Source organism: Myripristis murdjan, chromosome 19 (assembly GCF_902150065.1).
Source record: "Myripristis murdjan chromosome 19, fMyrMur1.1, whole genome shotgun sequence".
Classification (NCBI taxonomy): domain Eukaryota; kingdom Metazoa; phylum Chordata; class Actinopteri; order Holocentriformes; family Holocentridae; genus Myripristis; species Myripristis murdjan.
The window spans coordinates 699,919-726,064 of NC_043998.1; the positions used below are offsets into that span (position 1 = coordinate 699,919).

The 26,146-nt window shown below is 44.4% G+C and overlaps 1 protein-coding gene across 1 annotated transcript in view; it reads left to right on the top strand.

Annotated features, from left to right (window-relative positions):
* The window catches only part of ryr2a (ryanodine receptor 2a (cardiac)), a 666,625-nt gene that overhangs the window by 225,651 nt on the left and 414,828 nt on the right, over positions 1 to 26,146 (top strand). Inside the window, exons 18-21 of the mRNA XM_030078094.1 lie at positions 1,074 to 1,315; positions 8,244 to 8,436; positions 23,047 to 23,251; positions 24,382 to 24,486. Coding sequence (XP_029933954.1) covers positions 1,074 to 1,315; positions 8,244 to 8,436; positions 23,047 to 23,251; positions 24,382 to 24,486 — 745 coding nt within the window. The remainder of the gene's footprint in view (positions 1 to 1,073; positions 1,316 to 8,243; positions 8,437 to 23,046; positions 23,252 to 24,381; positions 24,487 to 26,146) is intronic.

Below are 26,146 nucleotides of genomic sequence, written 5' to 3' on the forward strand. Positions count from 1 at the left end.
AATCACTCTTTCCTGAAGTTTGTGGTGAATTTATCGAGTTATAGAGCGGCTAGCTTAAACAATGAGGGGGAGTGTTTCAACACGTCTTACCATCACAAGAAGCTGTCCCATTCTGCCGGGAAAATGCAGCTTCTACCTGTGTGTGTGCGGGGCGTGCATCACCAACTAACGTCCCCCCTGCTACAACAGGTAACCGGAACTACCAAAAAACTTGCATATACAACCAATATAAAAAAACAATATAAACGATATAGACAATATGGACAGTATAGGCCAAAGTGGTGCTGAGGCAGTCAGTAATATTCATTTTTAAAGCAGAATGTTTATAGGTTTTGAGAATGTTCACAAAATACATACCACAATAATTCACTATAAAATATTTACTCAGCTACACAAGCCATGTCCACCTATGTGCCCACATCCATCAGACTGATGATTATCAAACTTTTACTTCCCTGAACTCATTATCAAACCTTCACTACCCTTAAATTACAAGCAAGCCATGCCCACCATTTGTGCCCACGCCCCATCAGACTGTTAAATTGTCATTAATATGTAAATCCTTTAGGCTTCAAGCCCGAGGCTCCCACCAATCTGTCTTTTCACTACCTCTGTGTCCTAACCTAGCCACCCACCTACTCACCTACCCCTATCTTAAGTGTGTTGTTTTTCCTTAACCATTTATAGTTTCTGTGTATTTTATTTTCTGAATGTATGTCTTTGCCTGACCACAAATGATCAAGAAATAAAGTTATTTGAATTTTAATTACTACTAATTACTTCTAATTACTCAACTATAGTAATTTCCACTGTTACTACCAAGACCAATGCAAACACAACTTCTTTTTCTACTGTTATTGGGTCAGTTACCGCTACAATTACAGGGATACAAGTACCATAACTAATAAGGGTACAACTAATTTTGTCATATCAGAGATGATAATACAAAAACTAACAGCAAGAAAAGAAAATAATGCACCTGCTTATTCTAAGTATGTAAATAAGCTTCAGACAAACATCAACTTCAAATGGAATGCAGTATCAAATCTCCTCCTTTTTCTTCTTCTGCACAGCATGCGTCCCAACATCTTCCTGGGTATCAGTGATGGCTCTGCACAGTACAGAAAATGGTACTATGAGCTACTTGTGGACGAGGCTCTTCCCTTTGTCACAGCGGAGGCCACTCACCTCAGGGTTGGCTGGGCCAGCACCAATGGATATGCACCATTCCCTGGTGGAGGGGAAGGGTGGGGAGGCAATGGGGTTGGTGACGATCTCTATTCCTATGGCTTTGATGGACTTCATCTCTGGTCAGGTGAGTGTGTGTGTGTGTGTGTGTGTGTGTGTGTGTGTGTGTGTGTGTGTGTGTGTATGTGTGTGTGTGTGTGTGCGCGTGTGTGTGCGCGTGTGTGTGTGTGCGTGTGTGTGTGTGCGTGTGTGTATTGGACCTTCAAAGGGCTCTTTGAAACTATTCCTTAACAAAAATCGGCCTGAAATGTGAAAATTAAAATGTTGTAAGACTACACCATATACATTGTTTAAAGATCTTGAGTAACTTTAAGTAACCTTGTTCAGCCATAACACAATTTTCAAGCATAAAGCTTTCCAGGCAGTTTGTGAGAAAATGAATACAGCAAGGTGCAAACCATTAGTGTCACTAAAGAACAGGAAGGCCAGATTCGAATTTGCAAAAAAACATCTAAAATAGCCTGCCCAATTCTGGAACAAGGTTCATTGGACAGACAAAACAAAGATTAACTTGTACCAGTATGATGGGAGGAAAAAAGTGTGGGAAATGAAAGAAACAGCTCATGACCAAAGGTATACTACGTCATCTGTCCAGCCAACCTGATCTCACAGAAATCCGTGAAATGAGCACCACCTCTTAACAACGCATTGCGTGCTCCTGGCACGTAACCTGTTATAATTATGTGTGGCCACCACCCAAACAGCGTCCACTGAAAGTCAATTAGGATCCGTGTCGTGTGGTCACCACGCAAACAGCGTCCACTTTAAGTCAATTTCATGTGGGTGGTAGTTCATAGATCCTGGAAGTGCAAATTTAATCAAAATAAAATAAAAAAATAAAAAATCGCCAGTTTTCTAGACTAGGCCTACCATATTGACCCGCATAAAAGAGACCCTGATTTTATGATGACCCCTCTTTTTCAAGACCATTTTTTGGAAAAATAGGCTACTTTTTATATGGACAAAATCTTGTTTGAATAAAAAAGCCACCGGCCTGCACCAGGCGGGTCGGCCACGGCACCGGCCGGTACCACGCCCACCCGATCAGGTCTGCCGGATCTGACAGGTGCCGTGGCCGGTAGGAGTAGTAACATGGAAGGGCACAAGCCAGTAATTTCACCTAGGGCAGCAACATAGGCAGAACCGCCACTGCATAGTTTATAATGTCATCATTTTCATATTTTTCTAGTCCACAAAAATCACATTTTAAGCCATTTTGAAATCAATGAATGAAATTTTATTTTAATCTGAAAAACACCGGCGTTACCAAGGCAACGCGCTTCATGCAACCTGATGACTCCCGGGTTCTCAGCTTCAAAGACGTCACGCCGTGGGTGGTGGTTCATAGATCCCGGATGTGCAAATTTAATCGGTATTCTGAAAAAAAGATCTGATTATTAGCCATAACATTGTAACCACCTAAGGCAGACTTACCACGAGCTATGAGGTTGTGTAACGATGGCATGTGTCCACAAGTCCCATATAATATCAACTTTATTTTAAGAAAACACGTTTTATTTGCGATATCATATCACGGAGAAGCACTACATTACCCATAATCCTAGTGTTTATCAGCGACGTGTCTGATTTGACAACTTTCATCAATAAAGTCAGTAAAGTGTAATAAAGTGCACGAAAGTTGATAATATGCTGATATGTTACGCCATTGAACACAACCCTTTCAGTCAGCGAAACAGAGCGGGTGGAAAAAACGCGGAAACACGTCAAAATAGCACTAAAGTTTTATATATATTTTTTATTTTTCATAACACATTTTTACTCGTGGTATAAACATAGGCTACATGTTAAGGTTATGCTTTTGCTCTTGAAAAACTACTGTATGCATGTTTTTTAAACCTAATTTCACAACGTTTATCCTAACCCGGAAGAGGGGTACCAGAACTACAATTCGTGCAGAGTTGCAACACACAGAGGTGTCCTGCGCCTTAGCTTTTGTAGTTCTAACATGTTATGTCTATTATATGAAGTTGTGATCACTAATTTTGCAATCGTAATCAAAGTTTTTGGGTGTGGGAAGAACGCCTGAATGGTCAGATTTTAATTTTTTTTTTTCTTAAGATAGTGAAATCATGTTTTTTCCATGTTTTGACACTAGTTGGTGGCGCCCCCTATTGGTTTGCCATCGGACATGATAGTAGAGGTCAAGAGCTTTCCGAAAATGTTGACCCCATATCTGTATCATATTTTGTTGCTGCACTGTAAGCCTTTGAAAGCACTTCCGGGATCTATGAACTACCACCCACATGAAATTGACTTTCAGTGGACGCTGTTTGCGTGGTGACCATACGACACGGATCCTAACTGACTTTCAGTGGACACTGTTTGCGTGGTGGCCACATGTAATTATAACAGGTTACGTGCCAGGAGCACACAATGCGTTGTTAAGAGGTCGTGCTCATTTCACGGATTTCTATGAGATCAGGTTGGTCCAGCATGGGGGAGGCAGTGTTATGGCATGGGCATACAGCCCATACATGGGCAACATTACCTGCTCAGATTCAGCCAAATGCCACAAAACTGATAGGACGGCATTTCACAGTGCAAATGACAATGGCCCAAAACATACTGCAAAAGTAACCCAAGAGTTACTGAGAGCAAAGAAGTGGAATATTCTTCAATGGCTAAGTCAGTCCCCAGACCTCAAGCAAATTGAACATGCTTCTCACTTCCTGAAGACCAAATTGAAGGCAGAAAGACCCACAAACAAGCAGCAATAGAGGCAGCTGCAGTAAAGACTTGGCAGAGCATCTCAAGGGAAGAAACTCATAATTTTGGTGATGTTGCCCATGGGTTCCAGACTTCAGGCAGTCATAGACTGCAAAGGATTTTCCTCCAAATATTGAATATAATCAGTGGCGGCTGGCCCATAGGGGGCGCTGGGGCGCCGCCCCTCCAGATGTGGAGGGGAAAAATCTCTAATGTATATATTTACAAATTTTATCATCAGTGTTAGTTTTACTTAATAGTGTGTGCCTACATGCAATCTGAATCATTTAAACAACATTTACACCAACTGATTCATTCAATCACTAGTGAATTTCCTCCCACATACTGTATCATTTCTCTTTAGGGGCGCTTGTCAAAGCGCCCCAGACCTGCTGCTAAATAACCAATCCGGTTATGGTTGCTAGGGGAAAATGATGAATAATTGGCCAATTATTCATTCATTCGCCAAATTTAACGCCATAGGGGCGCTGGAAATGTCGCCCCTATGTCCACGTAAAATGCGTGAAGGTTTCGGACTGCTAAAGTTACTTGAGGAGACAGCGATCATTGTTTTTCGCAGTGAGATTCCCAGACTTATGGTGCCCTTTGAAAAAAAAAAATTCCCGCGAGGAGTGAGTGAGAGAGATAATGGCGGCAACGATGACAGGAGTTCAAGAGCAGCAGCTTCCACCAAATTCGGTGAGATCCTTATTAAATTACCCTTTCGCGAGAAGGACGATAGCGGAAAAAATCCGTGTTAAGGAGCTGGGACCCGACAAGCCCGAAATCAACATCCAAGAGAAAAGGAGAAAGCTAAACCCTATAACAGGACTTTTTGCCGGAGCTGGTTTCAGCGTAAGCCGTGGCTGACAGGGTGTGGAGCAGCCAGTGCACTTTTTTTGCTTCCCCTGCATCCTTTTCAGAAGTGACAGGTATGATTCAGCGTGGACACACACACAGACAGACACAAACAGAGAGAGAGACAGACCCAGTGAGAGAGACAGACACACACCAGGGATGCAAACAGCGCGCCGAAAAGCGCAACTCGCTTTTTCGTGGCCATTTGGGTGACTGTTTTTAACTCGGAATTTGACATAATAACAACGGCACCGGCACCGTACGAGCCAAAAGGCAACACCCACAAGGCAAAGAAACTTTCCAGACTACAGCAGCGCACTGACATAGATTGTGTAACAAAGCGAAGAGTTGCCACTCCGCTCTATTTTCACTGGCTAACAGCAGCACACTGGCTTAGCTTGTCTATTCAAAGAAGAGGTATCACTTCGGCTTATTTTTCAATCTATATTATCACATGCATACTACTGCTCTTTCATTAGTAGCTGAATTGTTAGGTCTGTTTGATATGTAATTTACATATTAAAACAAATAACAATTTAACATATTGTTACAGTACTCTGTCAACCCTCAGGTAAAATAATTACTGATGCATCCTCCTGTCATTTTTGTTCAATCATTAATAACATATCATTTCGTGATTTTATCGAAGTATTGGATCGGGACTCGGTATCGGCAGATACTCAAAATCAAATGACTCGGACTCAGACTCGGGGGCAAAAAAACGTGATCGGAACATCCCTACTTTCATTTTTATGTTTTGTTTATATGAAGAAGATGATCTATTTTGTACTGCTGCTGCAGAGAAACGTAAAGTTCAAATTAAAATATTTTGCAGACAAGTTTGGGTCATTTTTAATCTTTAAATTTCATCAACATGATAAGGTCATGCATTAATAACACGCTATACAAAGTAAAATATGGTGCTACCAAATTTCTTTTGGTGCTACTAAATGAAAAGCTAGGTGGCACCAGTGCTACCTGTGAAAAAGTTAGTCTGGAGCCCTATATGTACAAAGGAGTTAATACACGATATTTAAAATATTTTTAAAAATGTGATTTTAATATATAGTATTAAAATATTTAAATTTTATTTTTTGAATGTAATGTTAGCCCTGCTGAATAAGGTTTTCAACTTGCATCAAGTATAACATGCATGTTTCTATGAGTCACTATTTCCTGTTTGCACCCCTCTTGTTTGCTGCTTGTTGTCATCAGCATCAGCCACTAGTTCGAGCAGCAAAGCTCAAGATGAATTCACGGAGCTACTAATGGACTGCAGACTGTGACTGAAATATGGTGAACTGTGTTTGGATAGGTTTTGGCTGATTGTGGGACATGAGAATCTATCCATCCCTATTGGAGAGTGCCATCAAGGTGCTTTTACCCTTCCCAAACTCCTACTCACATATACTGTATCAAGAACAAGATACAAATACAGCTGTCAGTTGTACAAAACCTGCGAGTCGTGCTTTCTGTCTCTCGCTGCATAAGAGATTCTGCTACCAAAAGCCGGCATATGTGCCCTACTAATGTGCCCAACATAGTATTTGTTTTGTTTTGTCTTTCTCTCCATTTCCATAATGGTGTTTAAACAGTCAGTTACCTTTTTGCTCCAAATGTAAAATAATAATTAGGGTTGTCCCGATCCGATCATGTGATCGGAAATCGGGGCCGATCACATGACTGAAGACTCGATCGGGACTCGGACGTTATGTCCCGATCAGGTATCGGATAAATAATATATATACATATGTATATTTATTGTCAGGGTTTTCCCTGCCTTATAATTTCTTAGGCGCACCGCCTAGACGTTTTCACCGACCCCCAAATCAAATGAACGCGGAAAGGGGAAAAAACGCACATCGACATATTCAATCTGCGGCTCCTTTAGGAATCTGTTGTTGATGCTAGCTTGGATTGTCCGGAGGGAGTTAGGCGGGTACTGGGCCATATGTCATGAAATACTGACAACGGAATTAACCAATCACTGCAGCGAATAGTTTCTGCGTGAACGCTGAGAGGATGGATTCAGCCGCGACATATCCGTTGTAGGCTAGGCGGAGGGGGAATGTATGAATCGCCTAGCGCGAAAAACACAAGCGCTCGCAAATACCAGTGATACAATGACAACATAGCGACTTTCCAAAATATCCCCAAGTGACTTAATAACCTAACGTTAGTCAGAAACTTATTTATGTAACGTTTGTTGTGTTTGTTTTTGTGCCGATATGCCGTGCGCTGGCCGCCCATCTCTCCCTCGTTCCACTTGCTGATACAATGACAACTTAGCGACTTTCCAAACTCCCCCAAGTGACTAAACCCCCTAACGTTAATCAGAGACGGATTTGTGTAATTATTGTGTTCGTTTTTATGCTGCTATGCTGTGCGCTGGCTGCCTTCCCATCTCTCCTTCGTTCCACTTGCTGTTCGCTTCGCTTTTCACACACAAGCACCCAGCCCCCCCGCGCAGTAAACAATCAGCTGTATACTAGTTTCCAACCGCTTGGTTTTTGTATTAATTTCTGTACTTTATTTTATTTCCTGCTACTGTTTGTGTTTGTACATATTTTGTCAGTATCTTAGATCTTGCCATTTATGTTTGTGTGTGGAGACATTTGAGAAAATAATTAAAAATAATTAAATTATAAAATGTTAATCTAATGTCCAAATAAATCGGTTAATCAATATCTGCGTTTGCCAATTAACTGCCTTTTATCAAAATGCAGTTTGTTAAACACTTAAATTGTTATACTAGCTTCTTCATTTGTCTCAAAGAGTGCATTTCATTTCCATATTGACCTATCTGGAACCGCGGTTGTTTCTTGGCAATCATTAATAACATATCATTTCCTGGTTTTATAGAAGTATCGGATCGGGACTCGGTATCGGCAGATACTCAAAATCAAATGACTCGGACTCGGACTCGGGGGCAAAAAAACGTGATCGGGACATCCCTAATAATAATCACTCAGAATGAGGGTTAAAATGAGAATTTTATTTTTACAAAGGTATTATTTTCAGTCAAACCAGACCATATTTATTATTAATAATATTATATTAATCATTAATTTTGCAATTAAATAAAATGAAATGAAATTGACATTTCTAAAGCCTTAATGTTAAGAGTTTTATGAATTATATATTAGTATTTGTTCAACAGGTTTGAACTCTGATTGAAATCATTATAATTTACTTGGGATGCCTTGGTTAAACAAAAAATTTGAGAACCACTGCCCTAGGGGTTGAATCATTGCACAATAATTGTGGGAGCTTTAATTTTTCAGTGTGTGGACACCGAATTCTTTTTATTTTACCTGTACCCAACTTGCTTTGGATGTGCACACCATTGTGTCATTTCTAACTGCATCCTTTTCCTGCTCCCTCACCCCTCTTCCACCCATTTTTTGTAGGTTGTATTGCACGGACAGTCAGCTCACCTAATCAGCATCTGTTGAGGGCGGAGGATGTAGTGAGTTGCTGCCTGGATATGAGCACACCTAGTATCTCCTTCAGGATCAATGGACAGCCGGTTCAGGGCATGTTCGAGAACTTCAACTGTGATGGCCTCTTCTTCCCTGTGGCCAGCTTCTCTGCTGGGGTCAAGTCAGTGTTTTTAATGTGTTTTGAATTAGTATGAATGAGTATGAAAATTTTATAATTATATACTCGATGTCACAGGAAACTCCACTGGTGTGTTATGACAGTCACATACAGTAAACAAGTCACTTTTGTAGTTTAATTTCAGCATTCTGCTAAACAACTGAAGTGAATGTAGTTGGCTTTCTAAGAGTCACATATTGGCAAAAAAAATCACCATCCAATCTCTGTAAAAAGTTCTTGTGACTTAAAGGAATACTCCAACATTTTGGGCAGAATTCCCTTTTCTGAGTTCCGCAGACTGAGACAAGGGGCTCTAGTTTCCTGGCGCAGCGCAGGGTGGCACAGTGAGGCGAACCCCCCGTAGAGCTAGTTTCGAGCAGCACAATCCGAGGCGCGCTCAATTTGGTAGTTTGGCAGACCGAGGTGCACTGAGATGGGAGTGGCGTTGCAGCAGGGGGAGGTGTCAACAGATTCAGCTTGGCGTAGTGACAGTTTCGTACCAAAAGGCTTCGCCAAGGTGCGCTCAAAGCTCGCCATCTGAAACCAGGTCTACTGTCAGCGCAGGCGGAGCACAGCCGGTGTAGTGGACGTTTGGCTGACTGACGCGCAGTGCGCACATGTCACCTAAACCTCACAGGCAGGTTTCCAGAATGTCAGGCACATTAACAATGCAATAAATACTGACAAAACCACTATTTAATGCTACTATCTCAATCAGCACATAAATTTATCTCCATATCGACTGTCCTGTCACATCTGATATCAGATCAAATAGATGGGCACCGTTTGGCAGCGTAATGGAAACCCAACCTGATCACTTGTCAGTCAGACAATGTGTCCAGTACGGTGATGTCTTTTTTCCAGTCATGGTGTCTGGCGCTGCTCATGTTAACTACCCAGTTCTTCTTCCGTATATATAAATATTCCACACAAATCAACAGATTAAAAAAAAAAAAAAAAAAACCTAAAAAAAAAAAACAATAGATAGATAGATAGATAGATACTTTATTCATCCCGCAGGAAATTCACATTTTTTCAGCAGTATCCACAGATTACAGATTAAGTAAATAAAAAAAATAAAAATAAAGAATAAGATCTAAGTACAACAGAATAAGATCTGAGTACAACAGAATAACCTAAGTACAACCCAGTGTGCAAAAAGCAATGTGCAACAAAAAAAAAAACAGAAAAAACCGTGTGCATGGGTGTATAAAATGTGCATAGATGTAGGTCAATGTGCAAATTTAGAAGAAATATACAGTATACACATGATAAATAGCAGTAAGCAATATAAACACTATAAACAAGGATTATAAAAAGATAGAAATACGAACAATTTAAACAGAAGTATTAACAGTTTTAAACAGCAGTGGAAAATAACCTAACCTGAGGAACACACGCTCCGACTGAGGTTCAGAGTTAGTGTGAAACCATGAGACCAAGACTGTCGACAGAACCTGACGCCCGGTACTGGGAATTCAGGAACTGTCAGACTTGATCCAGCCTCATGGAATCACCCCTTCCCCTCCAGTCTTTACGTGTTATCTACCAGTATTGCAGTATGTGTATAATGAGTTATTTCCTCCGGGTGGAGTTAAAAAGCCGCATGGTGTGGGGGAGGAATGATTTCCTCAGTCTGTCGGTGGAGCAGGACAGTGACAGCAGCCTGTCACTGAAGCTGCTCCTCTGCCTGGTGATGGTGCTGTGCAGTGGATGCAGTGGATTGTCCATGATTGACAGGAGCCTGCTGAACGCCCGTTGCTCTGCCACAGATGTCAGGCTCTCAAGTTGTGTGCCCACAACAGAGCCCGCTTTCCTCACCAATTTGTCCAGTTGTGAGGCGTCCCTCTTCTTGATGCTGCCTCCCCAGCACACAACCGCATAGAAGAGGGCGCTCGCCACAACAGACTGGTAGAACATCAGCAGCAGTTTTTTGCAGATGTTGAAGGATGCCAGCCTCCTGAGGAAGTACAGTCGGCTCTGTCCTTTCCTGCACAGAGCCTCCGTGTTGGCCGTCCAGTCCAGTCTATCATCCAGCTGCACTCCCAGGTATTTATAGGTCTGCACCATTTCCACACAGGCACCGTTGATGCTTACGGGCTCCGGGTGAGGCCTGGTCCTCCTGAAGTCCACCACCATTTCTTTTGTCTTGGAGGTGTTCAGGTGGAGGTGGTTGGAACCGCACCATGCTACGAAGTCCTGGATGAGTTTCCTGTACTCCTCCTCCTGTCCACCGCTGATACATCCCACGATGGCCGTGTCGTCCGCGAACTTCTGCACGTGGCAGGACTCCGAGTTGTACTGGAAATCCGACGTGTACAGGGTGAACAGGACTGGAGAGAGTACAGTCCCCTGCGGCGCTCCTGTGCTGCTGATCACAGTGTCTGACCTGCAATCCCCCAGTCACACATACTGAGGTCTGCCTGTCAGATAGTCCATGATCCATGCCGTCAGGTGTGAGCCTACTCCCATGACAGTCAGTTTGTGACCGAGCAGCTGGGGCTGGATGGTATTGAAGGCACTGGAGAAATCCAGAAATGTGATTCTCACAGCACCACTGCCCCTGTCCAGGTGAGAGAGGGATCGGTGTAGCATGTAGACGATGGCGTCCTCCACTCCCACCTTCTCCTGGTACGCAAACTGCAGTGGGTCGAGGGCATGGCTCACCTGCGGTCTCAGATGGTGTAGCAGCAGCCGCTCCATGGTCTTCATCACATGTGACGTCAGGGCGACCGGCCTGAAGTCATTCAGCTCTGTAGGACATGGCTTCTTTGGGACTGGGACGATGCATGATGTTTTCCACCGCAGTGGGACCCTCCCCTGCTCCAGGCTCAGATTGAAGATGTGCTGCAGAGGGTCTCCCAGCTCTGACGCGCAGGCCTTCAGCAGTCGTGGTAAACAAAAAAGTAAACAACAAACACGGACATACACGGAGCTGCTGAAAAGGCTGCCACTCGCGTCGGCGCCGGAAGTAAACGCAGGGAATCCGCGGGGTTGTAAAAGGTAGTAAAAGGTAGTAAATAAAAGGAGCCCAAATTAAGGCCCTTAAAAGGTAGTAAAAGGTAACTAACACAATTTTAATTGGTAGTAATTTTTTTCATCATCCCTCCAATATATTATGACTTTTCCATTGATTCTGATTTTTTTCTTTACAGTTCATTTAATTAAATAAATATTAAAACGAAAAATATGTGCGAGCAGGACACCAGGACCTGTGTCGGCGTTGATAGCCAATCAGTGATACTGACTCCATTTGCCACCCTGTAGCGTGTACGCGATTGGTTCACCTGCCGCATGTTGCGCTCATGCAGGGTCTCAAACATTAGTGTGAGCAAGCCACTTGCCAAGATGGGAAAATGTAAGTTTTCGCAGCTCTGAGCAGTGCTGTAAAATAGTGGTCGCCACTCGCCAAATGCGCCTAAAATATTTCCTTGGCGAGTTAATTTTGGAGGTCTACCTGCCACGGGGTGGGTAAATATTTGCACCAAGTCATGCAATAAATTATGCAAGAGGTGGCGTTAAATTCATACGGTAGCTAACATTAGCGTTTGACCGGTGATGTTTGTGTGTCGCACTTCAGTAGCTCCCCGTAGCCTGTCGGCTAGCGCTAGTGGTCTGTTTGTTGTATGTCACACTTAAATAGCTCCCCCGACGTCGTGTGACATGTTGTGAGGTTAGCCCAGGGTTAGCCTAGCCAGCTCAGAAGGACGACACGCAACGCACTGGGCAAACTGTCAGATCTCCTGATGGTCCAACTCTGCTCCCCAGATGTCAATGAGTTTGATCCGAGCAAAGCTGTGATGCTGTGGCACATACGCGGAAATCCCGGGGGGGGTCAGGGTGGGACAAGATCCCTCCATCCATAAAGTTGTCCCCCCAAAAAAACCATTGTTAACACTAATAAATAATTTTCAATAATATAATAATATTCAATGAAAGTACAATGCAAGCGGTGCTAATTATAAATGTAAAACAGTGTGTTTTTAAGTGTTAAAAAGTCATGACCAGCAAGTTTCAAAGGAGCGTAACAGAGAAAGAGGGTGGTACAGTTGTGCCAGACAGCAATTTTTTCATGTCCCCCCCAACAATTACTCTCAGAAATTTTGCTGTTTGTTGTCCCCCTCAATAACAAAAATACATTTTTTTGTAGAATCTTGCACACTAATGTCTCAAAAACTAATTTGCCATTGCCATGAAATTTGATTACAGCATTCAAGTTTGCAAGAAAATGAATCTTGGCAGTTTGGGTGACTACATGACTTTCCCTCTTCCACCACCAGCAGGGTCAGCATCTATGTTAAAAATAACACACCTGTTTCTTAATTAACAGTTACACAATCATTTAATAATTTATGTTCACGCATTACTGTTTTTTAAAATAGTGGGATAATTGGATGCTGTTTGTGTCATATGTTTAACCAATTAGGGATTTTCAGTGCTAAAACTCAACCCCGATGGTCTAAGGAACTCAGACAAGCTTATTTCAGGGACCATTTTTTGAGTCAGGAACAGAAAGAGGGGCTCATTTTTCCTGTGCAAACAGGAGGAAGGAATCCTGTGTTCTCTATCGTGTCAAGACTATCTCTCCACCCTACATATTCCATATGTACGGGGACTGACCCCAGCTGTTGTGGATTACTCTTTAAGACACATCACCTGTGGTGGCCACACACTGATTGGCAACCTATGGCTATATAAGCCCCACCTCTGTGTGGCCACGCTGATTCCTTGATTTCCACTGCAAGCAGTTGTGTGTGTGTTCTCTAAGGGGTAGCGTGTGTGACAGATTGTGTGCAAAATCCACTTACTTTGTGTTGGGAGAGCTGGTCTACGGGCCCCTCTCTGGGTAGCTGCAAACTGTCTTTGCCCAAGCTGGTGAAAGCGTGGCAGCTTGTGACAACGGTTTGACCGTTCCACTGGTTGCCATTGTCTCCCGTGAAATCCGACCTCGTCGGAGGTAACGTGGAGCATGCTTCCCAGCTGATCACAGCAGCCAGGTGTGGCTTGTGTGCGTCGGCGGCAGCGCTGCTTGACACATACTGCCAATAACTGCTCGTAAATCCGACCAAGTTGGAGGACACGGGCGTATCTGGCCGCGGGTAATTCCGACGAAAAAAAAAAAAAAACAGCGGAGCACACACACCTCCGCCGGTTTACTTCCGTGTTGGTGTGTGACGTATGAGGGGCAATTAGTGCCACCGGTGCATAGGATGGATAGTCTATCACATACCTGTTTGGGCTGTGGCATTAAGATGCCTATGGAGGATGGTCATGACCAGTGTGTGCATTGCTTAGGGCTGGACCATGCACGCATGGCCAGTCAAGATCCCGCCTCCTGAATGAATTGTTTCATACTTCCAGCTAGAGTGAGGGAGGCTAGGGCTCGGGTCTTCCCTGATAAACGCCCAGCTGTTATCACTGAGCAGTTGCATATATCCAAAAAACCAAGAATGGTGGTTTTGGATGACCCAATGGCACAATCACCTCATCCCTCTGCAATGTCTGTCAGGCTAAGGGCGATGTCCTCTCCAGTAACTGCGGTCGCAACTCCGCCTACTGTCCAGGCCCCTGCCCCCATGTGGGAAGGACAGGGGGGCATGTCAGATGCATCTGATGATGGGGATGTTGATGTTTTGACCGTAAATGCAGAGGATGGAGACCTCTTCCCGGTTCAAGGGGGTGTAGAGGGTAAGCAGGTAGAAGGGGAGCAGGAGCAGGAAGTGACCTCTCCTCTCTATCACCAGCTTCTTTCTCGGGCTGCTGAAGCATTAGGAATTGACATGCCGGTAGACCAAGGTCAGAGGGCCTCCTGGTTTGATGATGTGGACGCAACTCAGTCCTGTGCAGAAGGCAGGTGTTCATGGTAGAGAGAGGATTGGCTGCGGTCCTCCACCTCCCATGGATCAGGCTCTGGGGGCCTTGATGTCCCCCACTAAGTCAGTCTTGGAGACACCAAGTTGCCCTAGCAGAAATACGAAGATGATGGATGCCATGCTCAATAAGCTGCATGGAGCCATGGCTGTACAGGGCCAGTTGGTTAATACTGGGGCTATTTTAGCCTTATATCAATGCCAGCTGGCCAGTCAGTTGACGGACGACTCTAGCCTAACGGCTGAAGTACAGCAAGTGTCATCACTTCTGGTGAGACTCATAAAGGAGCAGGCTGTGGCGACCGGTAGGGCCTTGGCTTCGCTCTGTATGGTGAGGCGCCACCTCTGGCTGTCTCAGTCACGACTCCAAGGGGAAGACCGGGCCTGTCTACTCCGGCTGCCTGTGGTCCCATCTGCCATGTTTGGACCAGATGCCCAGGCAATGCTTCAGCAGGCTAAAGAAGCTCGCCAATGTGCCAAGGAAATGTCTGGTATGCTTAGGCAGGGCCGTACCCAGCACATTGTGCCAGCCCCGCAGGCAAAACCACCACAGTTGGGTTCTGCAGCTTCCAGTGACCTAAGGGTCCATTTGGAAGCCAGTCGGCGTGGTAGGGCTAGACGCCGTCAGCAAAGTGGCCAGAGCCGTGGCCAAGGGCCCCCCAGGCCATCTACTTCTTCCTGACAATTACCGGGTCCCTGTCCCCCCTTGCCTCCCAGACCAGCACAAACTTCCCTGGGAGACTCTTGGGGCAGATCCCTGGGTGGTATCCACCATGACACAGGGTTATCGATTGCAATTTCTGCACCCACCCCCTCTGACAAAGTTGGCCACCTTCACGCTGGTGGCAGATCCCCAGCGCAGGGAGGTTCTGGCGACAGAGGTCGACACTCTCTTAGTAAAGAGAGCCATCAGGGAGGTGATGCAGGACAATCATCAGGCAGGGTTTTATTCACGGTACTTCCTCATTCCCAAGAAGGACGGGAGGCTGAGGCCGATTTTGGATTTGAAGGGGCTGAACAAGTTTTTGAGGCCCCTACGTTGCAAGATGTTGACGGTGCCGAGGGTTCGTCAAGCTGTCCTCCAAGGCGATTGGTTTGCCAAGATAGACCTGGAGGATGCATATTTTCAGATCCCAATATGGGAAGGGCACAGGCGTTATCTCCGGTTTGCCTTCAGTGGCAGGACATTCGAGTTCTGTGTCCTCCCATTCAGCATATCACTTGCCCCACGCACGTTTACAAGGTGCATGGATGAGGTACTGGGACCCTTGCGTCGAGAGGGTATTCGCATCCTCAATTACCTCGACGACTGGTTGGTGTGTGCTTACTCCGAGGAGCAGTGCAGCAGAGCTGTAACTCGACTCCTGCCGCACTTAGAGTACCTAGGCCTGCGTCTCAACAAGAGGAAGAGCAGACTCAATCCCACACAATCCACCGAGTTCCTGGGCTTGTGGTTGGATGCCAGAGCAGGGACTCTTTCCTTGACTCCTACAAGACGGGACGCCCTCAGGGCTTGCTTATCCCAATTTCAGCTTGGGGCCACGGTGACCTGGAGACTGTGTCTCCGCCTCTTGGGGTTGATGGCTGCCACAGTGCATGTCATACCTCTGGCTCTTCTGAACATGCGCCCAGTGCAGCGTTGCCTCCTGGGTCTTGGGCTTTGCCCACAGAGGGACCTGCAAGCTCGGGTGTTGGTGACACGCAGACTGCGTGCATCTCTCCGTTGGTGGCAAGAGCCAACCAACTTGGCGCAGGGGAAGGCTTTAGGACCCGTGTTGCGTCGCCAGGTAGTGTCATCAGACGCGTCCCTGGTAGGCTGGGGGGCTGTCCGCGAAGGCAAGGGCATCAGCGGCCTTTGGTAGGGACCCTGGTTAGCTCAGCACATAAATGTGTTGGAGCTGAAGGCAGTCCATCTGGGTCTTCTGCACTTCCTGCCAGTGCTGCAGGGGCGCCATGTGCTGGTGAAAACCGACAGTACAGCAGCAGCAGCATACATCAACAGGCAAGGGGGCCTGGGTTCCCCTCGCCTTTGCAGACTGGCTTGGATAATTTTGGAATGGGCTCATCCTCGGTTCAAGTCCCTGAGGGCTGCACATGTGCCGGGTCAGATGAACCTTGCGGCAGATCGGCTCTCAAGGGGAGGACCCCTCCCCGGAGAGTGGCGGCTGCATCCAGAGGTTGTCAGCCAAATATGGGATCTCTTCGGCACAGCCGTGGCCGACCTCTTTGCATCCAGGGAGACCACGCATTGTCCCCTCTTTTTTTCCATGGGGAGGGACAATCCTCCCTTGGGGACAGATGCGATGGCACATCAGTGGCCACAGGGCCTCCTGTATGCCTTCCCTCCTTTTGTCCTCCTGCACCAACTACTACAGAGAGTCCGGGTGGAGGATGTGAACCTCATCCAGGTTGCCCCCAACTGGCCCCAGATGGTTTGGTTTGCAGAGATTGCACCCCTTCTTCAGGGACAACCGTGGGAACTACCCATTCGAGGGGATCTCCTGTCCCAGGCCCAGGGGACTCTGTTTCATCCGTTTCCCCAGGGTCTCAGGCTTTGGGCCTGGCCCCTGAGAGGGCTGAGTTCCTAGCCATGGGGTTTCCCCAGTCGGTGGTTGGCACTTTGCAGGGAGCCCGGGCTCCATCAACCAGGGCAGCTTATTCCTACCGTTGGGGGGTTTTTCGATCATGGTGTTCTGCAAGACAGGTGGATCCCCTCTCCTGCATGGCCCCTGATATCCTTCGGTTCCTCCAGGAAATGTTGGAGGAGGGGAAGTCTCCTTCAACTTTGAGGGGGATGGTGGCAGCCATAAAGGCTGCCCGTGTTGGGCCTCGTAAACTGACAAGGGACTGCTGTGACCTTGTTACTCAGTTTCTTAGGGGGGCTCGTCGGGTTGCTCCCCCTTCCAGGAGGCCAAGTGTCCCCCCATGGGATTTAGAGTTGGTTCTGTCAGCTTTGCGGCACGGGCCATTCGAGCCACTGACAACAGTGGAGCTGAAATGGCTTTCCCTCAAGACGGCATTCTTGTTGGCTATTGTGTCGGCAAAAAGGGTGGGTGAGCTCCATGCCTTTTCAGTGCATGAGGAATGCTGCCGGGTTTTGCCTGGGGATACTGGGGTGGTGCTGCGCCCAAATCCTGCATTTCACCCTAAGGTCTGGTCTGAGCCCCATAGCAATCAGCCTCTGGAGCTGCACCCTTTCAGCCCTCCTCAGGATGGTGGTGCTGGGTCTAGGGGGGGGGCACTATTGTGCCCTGTTAGGGCCTTAAAGCTGTACATTCAGCGGACTCGTGCCACCAGGACTACAGACCACCTCTTTGTCTGTTACAAGGCTAACAGTCTAGGGAGACCAGTCTCCAAGTCCAAGCTGTCCCATTGGGTGGTAGAGGCAATCCAACAGGCGTATAAGGCGGCAGGTCAGCCTGCCCCGGCAGGGGTGCGTGCACATTCCACACGGGGCCTGGCTACCTCCTGGGCCTTGTGGAGGGGTGCCACCCTGTCTGAGATTTGTACGGCGGCCTCTTGGTCGACCCCGTCCACCTTTATTAGGTTTTACTGCATGAATGTGGCAGCCAACACCCCGTTCACGGAGCGGGTCTTGGGCGTGGTACAGTAGGACATGACTGAGTATCCGCAGCCAGGGCTCTTAGGAGCACATTGGCCCTGCGTGATCTTTTCTTTTCTTTTTTCTGGGCTAGCCTAGCGGGCTAGGTGACGTTCCCCCCTTTGCAGCTGGCTTTCGCGTCTGGCAGGGCTGGCTGGGCCTCGGTAGCGTCTTGCACCGAGGCCAGGGGGGTGTACATAATGTATATAGTTCCTTGGTTTGAGCACGTGGGTGGCTCTGGTGGCGGTGACGTCTCATTCGAATTTGTCTGCTGCTTGTACTCCCGCAGGGGCGGCATGATCTGCTTGGTTTCTTCACGGTGTGTCTTACAGAGTCCCCGTACATATGGAATATGTAGGGTGGAGAGATAGTCTTGACACGATAGAGAACGGATGGTTACATGGTAACCTAGGTTCTCTGAGTGGAGAGACTATCTCTCCAGCCATGAGCCGCTCTGAAACACGTTCCAATCGAGGTTAACCGGCGTGGCCACACAGAGGTGGGGCTTATATAGCCATAGGTTGCCAATCAGTGTGTGGCCACCACAGGTGATGTGTCTTAAAGAGTAATCCACAACAGCTGCCCCAGTGGGGTCAGTCCCCGTACATATGGAATATGTAGGGTGGAGAGATAGTCTCTCCACTCAGAGAACCTAGGTTACCATGTAACCATCCGTTTCAAAAGGGTACCTGACAGTTCCTGAAGTGGGAAAGGAGTATACCTTGTAGCACCCAATAAAGTCTTAATTTCTTGAAAATGAAAACCCAGTAATGTAATAGCTTGACCAGTAATGTAATACAATGCCCTGGCTGGTACTGTAATCACATTTTTTACAGATAATATGATTTATCACATTATTACACTATTAGATTATTATGGATTTATTACATTTTCAGGTGGGTAATTCTTTTAAAAACTGACAGTGTAATAGTTTTGATGTATAATCTAAAACTATGTTCATTTCCAGTCCAGAGTTATACATTTTGTGTTATAAGAATTTAAGGATATAAAGTGGGGCTGGAAGTTAGTAGAATTTAAAAAAAAAAAAAAAAAATCCACTCTTAAATATACTTAAGTATTAGGGTCAACTTTTTGCTTAATTTCAAACTTGATTTGAAACTTTAAAAGCAGAAATTTCATGAGATCAGGCGAGGCAAAGGAGACACTTCAATAAGAATATGACTCAGATGAACTCAATGAAGAACATTTCAGGGAGACTGTATGGACTGTTTTGCCTTCATGGCTCGCTTTTGTATTGTTAGCCATCTTCTGCAGCTTTTGTCATCCTCTGATGGTGTCTAACCCAAGATCCAGTCTGGTCTAACGGACAGTTCTTGCACAGTGATCAAGTCAGCATGGTTATGGGCAGGTTTGTTTCCCGTTGATAGGGATTTTAATTTAATGCATCTTGCCTGGAACCAACATACCACTTGCCATCTGTTGTAAATTTAAAATTCTACATAAAGCCTAGAGTTTACATTTCCAAACATGAAAGCAAACATCATTGTGTCAAATATCAATCAAATATTAGTTTTCAGTAGGCTAATATGACACTAACAGTATAAATTGTTTTTTATACTTGCACATCATACATTTTCGAGAATAAAAGCATATTGTTTTTACTTTATTACATTATCCATCAAAATTATTACATCGTACCTTTTGGCGGGGAAATGAGACTCATGAAAGGTATTGCATCATCAATAATACAATACATACATTACATTGCATTATCAGTCAGGACATTTTATTACATTATTGGTCAAGTTATTATGTTATTGGATTTTATTACATTTTCAATCAAGTTAAGTGCTTCAGTAAAGTACTCAATTAAGTTAAAAACTTATTTACTGTATTTTTGGTGGTTGTAAAAAACCTCCATGATGTTTCCACAAGCATCAAAGGACCATAACCAGTGATTTATGAATGTGTAGCCCTTTGACTACAATGTGCTCACATTTTACATCTCAACACACCATTTTGGAAATCATACTAAAGATTTCAACAACATATAATCAAAATCATGCTTATTTCAAATTTGAATTTTTGGCTGAACCAGGCGAGTAAAGCAAATGTTTCCTTGTGGAGAGAATGTTTGACTCTGCCCAAAGTTATCAAAACACAACAGTTCTGCTGCTTTTAGGAAAGCTAATGTGGAGGACTTTATTTCAGTGATGGTGTGAAGGAAAAATTAGAATGGAATGCTGAAATACAACTGCTTGCTTTGGGAAAAGATCAGCAGTAACTTGAAGTATACTATACAAAGGTTTTGGACCATCTAGACATTCCACCTACAGGAGCTTTCACAGTCCGATTGACACCGATGTTAACACTTGTTTTTTACTAATAAAATGCAGGGAATACAGTCCCTGACAAAAGTCTTGTCACTTGGGTACAAGTTGACCTTAAGTGTCCCTCAAATATATTTGTGATCAATTTTGTTTTTACAAGAAATGGCTCATTTCAATCCCAACAACTTTTGAAATAATGTTTTGGTGCCAAACAGCTGCTGCTGAAAAACATTCTAACGTTCACAGCTTGGTAAAGCCCACTGAGTCAGTTTTTGCAAAGACAAAAGTCTTGTCGCCTTGTCATATGATGCACCCAATCCTAGATTACAGCCTCACCTGTGATCAATAATTGATCACAGGTGAGGTGAGGTGTGTAAAAAAGAACCCCAGCACACCAGACCTTCACATCAACTGCAACTTGACCTCTGACAACATGCCTAATATAAGATTCACCCTGAGACCAAAGCGTTAATTATCAAGAGGCTGAAAACCAGATTCACTGCTGAGGTGGCTGACACCTTCAAGGTGTCTCAGCGTCAAGTCCAAAGAATTAGAAAAAGATTTGTAGAGACTGGAGATGTTTTTGACAAGCCCAGGTCTGGCAGACCCTGCAAGACAACTGCTCGGGAGGACTGTTTGTTGGTTCGAAAATCCAAGGCCAGCCCCTTTTCCACTGCAGCAGAGCTCCACCAGGCCTGGTCACCTCAAGTCCCCATGTCAACCAGGACAGTTTATAGAATTCTGTCTTGAAATGGCCTCCATGGTCGAATCAGTGCTCAGAAACCAGCACTAAACAAAAGGCAATTAAAAAAACGTGTGGCATTTGCCAAGGCCCACAGCCTGCTAAAAGGATGGACACTGGAAAAGTGTCAGAAGGTGGATTTCTCAGATGAATCTTCAGTTGAATTACATCACAGCCGCCGCAAATATTGCAGGAGACCTACTGGAGCCCGCATGGATCCTAGATTCACCCAGAAAACAGTTAAGTTTGGTGGCGGAAAAATCATGGTCTGGGGTTACATCCAGTATGGGGGTGTGCGAGAGATTTGCAGGGTGGAAGGCAATATGAATAGCCTAAAATATCAAGAAGTATTAGCTACCTCTTACATTCCAAACCATAAAAGGGGTCACATTTTGCAGCAGGATGGCGCTCCATCGCACACTTCCATCTCTACATCAAAGTTCCTCAAGGCAAAGAAGATCAAGGTGCTCTAGGACTGGCCAGCCCAGTCACCAGACATGAACATCATTGAGCATGTCTGGGGTAGAATGAAAGAGGAAGCATGGAAGACGAAACCAAAGAATCTTGATGAACTCTGGGAGGCATGTAAGACTGCTTTCTTTGCTATTCCTGATGACGTCATCAATAAATTGTATGAATCATTGTCGAACCGCATGGATGCAGTCCTTCAAGCTCATGAGAGTCATACAAGATATTAAATATGGATCTCACAGCACCACTACTTAATTCATTGATGTTATGCAGCATATTTTTGTATTTGAAGTAAATTATTTGTTCAGTTTTCACATTACTCTCTGTAGACAACAAAACGTTTTTCTTGCCAAAATCTGACCTTTCTGTGTTCATTAAATGATCAATCTTTCTTCAGTGAAGCAAATTTATTTTAGTATATTAAACATAATTTGGGAGGGTTTTAGCTTTCATATGAGCCATTTCTAAAACCAATGGATTAATTAAAAGTCAGGTTATAAGCTGTTGTTTCTACAAAATGGATAAGTGACAAGACTTTTGTCAGGGACTGTATGACATCCCATTCTAAATCCATAGGCATTCATATGGAGTTGGTCCTCCCTTTGCAGCTATAACAGCTTCCACTCTTCTGGGGAGACTTTCTATAAGATTCTGGAGTGTGTCTGTGGGAATTTTCGGCCTGTTCATCCAGAAGAGCATTTGTGAGGTCAGACACTGATGTTGGATGCATGGGTCTGGGTTACAAGCTCCTCTCTAGTTCATCCCAAAGGTTTTGGATGGCTCCATCTGATGCTTGGCATTGTGCTTGGTGATATAAGGCTTAGATTCAGCTGCTTGGCCATGGAAACCCATGCCATGAAGCTCCTGGTGCACAGTTTTGCTGATGTTAATGCCAGAGGAGGTTTGGAGCTCTGCAGTCATTGAGTCAGCAGAGGGTTAGTGACTTTTTATGTATTATGTCTGTCAGCACTTGGTGATGCTGCTCTGTAACTTTACATGGTCTGCCACTTGGTGGCTGAGTTGCTGTGGTTCCTAAACACTTCACTTAGCAATAATACCACTTACACATTTCACAAGAAATTTCACAAACGGACTTGTTGCAAAAGTGGCATCTTATTACATTACTATCACAGTACCATACTTGATTTCAGTGAGCTGTTTAGAACGATCCATTCTTTCACAAGGCTTTGTAAAGGTAGACTGCATGGCTAGGTGCTTGATTTTATACACCTGTGCCAATGGAGCTCAATGAAACACCTGAATTCAATGATTAAGATGTTTGTCCCAATACTTTTGTCCATATAGTGCGTAAGCTTTTTTTTTTTTTTTAGATATTACATTAAACATGCAAAATGACTGGTATGGTCCTTTTATGGTGAGTAGATAATGACACAATTTTGATACAGGGAACTATTCCTTTACAGCTGATATAACTGTCATATTTATGTTTGGGCCTGTTCATTGTCACCACTCCTGAAAACAACTGTTGTCGTCTTGTTTCCTAGAGGATATAGCATTAAATTTCAGAGATTTACTATTTACTCTTGTTAATGTAGAAATCCTACAGTATGTATACCTTAATCTCTTTTGTCCTCCTTGTCTTATCTTTATTTCCTCCCTCTTCTCATCCTCCTCCAGAGTTCGCTTCCTCTTGGGGGGTCGTCATGGAGAGTTTAAGTTCCTTCCTCCTCCAGGTTATGCTCCTTGCTATGAGGCAGTGTTGCCCAGGGAGAAGCTGAGGCTGGAGCCGAGTCAGGAGCAGGCAGCAGCCAGAGACCTGCTTGGGCCCACCATCACCTTGAGCCAGGCAACATTCACCCCAACACCTGTAGACACCAGCCAGGTGTGACTGGGTGTTTGGGCTTTTTTAAAAAAAAAACTTTTTGGAACTTTTATTGTAAGCCAGTGCATCTACATAATACATACATTCCCACATACAAATGTGCTTTAAATTCATCCATGTCTTCTCCATTCTCTAAGTTTAGTTTATGAGGGATAGGTCAAAAAGGAATCAATAAACTAAACAAAATGCACACATAGAAGAGCACAACAAAGTAAATAAATCCCGCAGTGCAAAAAAATGAAACAATTAAAGACATTAGCATAATGAAGAGAGAGAGACAACTGGTTCCTCCGTTTTAGATGTATTCAGTGCAGGTGTCCCAGTTTTTTGGAACATCCCTGGTTTACACTTAATTTATGGTACACAGACTTGAGTGGACTGTAATTAGATATTGTTGATGGTTCACAGATGGTGGATATATAGCTTTCCAGTTAATTGCAAAACATTTTTAGATGTAGTTAGTGCTAGATTATAACATTTTCTTTGATAATGAACTCTTTGAACATTTTCTAGCAGACATATCTATGGAGATGATTTCAGGTTGCACCTTATGATATTTCTGAACTCATGAGAATACGAGTGCACATTATTACAAATCTTAGACCAATTACTCAATTTCCTGGAACAGAATAGTCAGCAAAGTGCTTGCCATGATCATTTGGCTGGTACAGAATAAAATGGCAATTGTGGTGCCAAGTTCAAGTTTGAAGTGTAAGTTTATTTGGAGCCCAAAATTACTGATTATAGTCTGAACGGGCTTATAGCAACGAAATATGGACAAAATAAAGAAAACAAAAGCAGCAGAAGGCCTCGACTGAGGCAGGCGACACAGCCACAGCAGCACAGGACTAAGACCAACCACAAAGCTGCCACAACTGCCAGGACCAGGGAGATGAACAGGATATGAGGGATGAAGAGGAGGTGGGGGTTATGTTAGTACTGAAATTGAAACAGAAGTTACTTACAATACTGTGAAAAGGAATACTATTACTATTTACCTTCAAACACTGGTAAAGATAGTCACCTACAAGAAAGCAAACACCATTCACACATTGAGTGTTGTGCATTTGTATGGTCATGATCAGCTTTATAGACTTAAATGAATGTTATGTGTGTATGTGTGTCTGTAGATTGTGTTGCCACCCCACTTGGAGAGGATCAGGGAGAAGCTTGCAGAGAATATACATGAGCTGTGGGTGATGAACAAGATAGAGCTGGGCTGGACCTACGGGGCGGTGAGAATCACTAAAACTAGACTCAAATATGTGTGGAACATGGGTCATGGACAACACTGAACCAGGATCCAAGTTTATCTGTGGGATCTTAATCTTTAAGTGAAGTGGGCCATAAACATATTAAAATATGTTGACAACAGTTATTAAAAGTTGTATTTTTCCCTGATTTGCAAGATCATTGGGTTTTCTTTAACGTTCATTTTGATGCAACTATAAAATTAGATAATACCAGTGTGAATATGCTGTAACCATGGGTGGACTGGCCATCGGGCACACCGGGCCCGGTGGGCCGATGTGCGAAGTGGGCTGACAGTCCCCTGACACTTTTTTTATTATTATTATTTAAATAGCTGACCGGTCCATACAACCAGTAGATCAGCGCCCGATTGACACTGGGCTGGCCCAATCACATTGCTAAACAACACCTTTTGCGTAGTTTGGTCCTGCCTGCATAATCATAGATATATATAATAAAGGCTAGATGTCTTACAGCGGAGTCCCTAACGTCATCACCGGCGGCCATCACAGGCAAGCTCTCTGTTGGAATCTATGGTACCTGAGGGAAGGTGAGTGATCTGCACAGACGTAAATACTCTTATCTCGCTGAAATCTTGACGGATTTACAAACGGTTTGGTTTCTTACAAACGTTATTAACGTGGCTACAATTCTGGATCTTTGACCGGAAGTGTAACATAATTATCCATAAGTGCAGTTTTATAACTACACCTCTGACGTTTATGACAAACCAAACCGTTTGAAAATCGGTAGAAAATTGAGCAAGTTATGGTTAATTAAAAAGTACATGCACCACTACTACAATGTTATGGGTGAGCGAGCTGACTGTGGCAAGATGGCCGCCAGTGCGGACGTGCGACTCCATTGGCCGGCAGCGCGAACGAGACATCTAGCCTTTATTATAGATATCTATGGGATCTACTGAGATGGAGAGAAAACGCAAAGGTGGTGCAGAGAAACTGCAAGAAAAAAAGCAGCTGTCAATTTTCAGAGCGATTGGACTTTTTCGCTTGTGGAGTTTTTCGTAATTTATCAACATGAATGAAGAATGAGCCTAAACAATATAAAAGGACACAATCGATGGCAGAGCGGATAGTACCTCCGTCTGCCATGCAAGAAACCGGGGGTTCAATTCCCCACCCAGACAAGAGTGAGTTTTTACTTTATTACCTCACTTTGTTGTTAACCATGGCAGTGAAGTGATTCTTATTATTCTGCCTGTCATTGCCTGACACACACAGTGGCATTTAGGGTTTCTGTAATTTTCATTTCTGTACTCTTTTTGTGAATTTGTATTGTAACCCAGGTGCTAAATTATTATTATCATTATTATTATTGTTATTATTTTGCCTTTATGGGTATATATATATATATATATATATACATATACATATACCAATCGAATCAGATTCAGATTTAAACAAGGATTTGTGTGGTATACTTTGTTTGTCGCCATGACCTTCCTATGTGCAGTTTGGGCTCATTCTCCATTCATGTTGATGGGCACCTGCCCTTACCAATCTGAAATAGATGCCCAAAAGGCGTTGGCCAGTTGTGGCCTGTTCAATAGAATAAAAAAATTCCAATTCATCTATTGTATTTTATTGTTCCACTATAGTACTATAGGTTAGTATGACTGGGGCA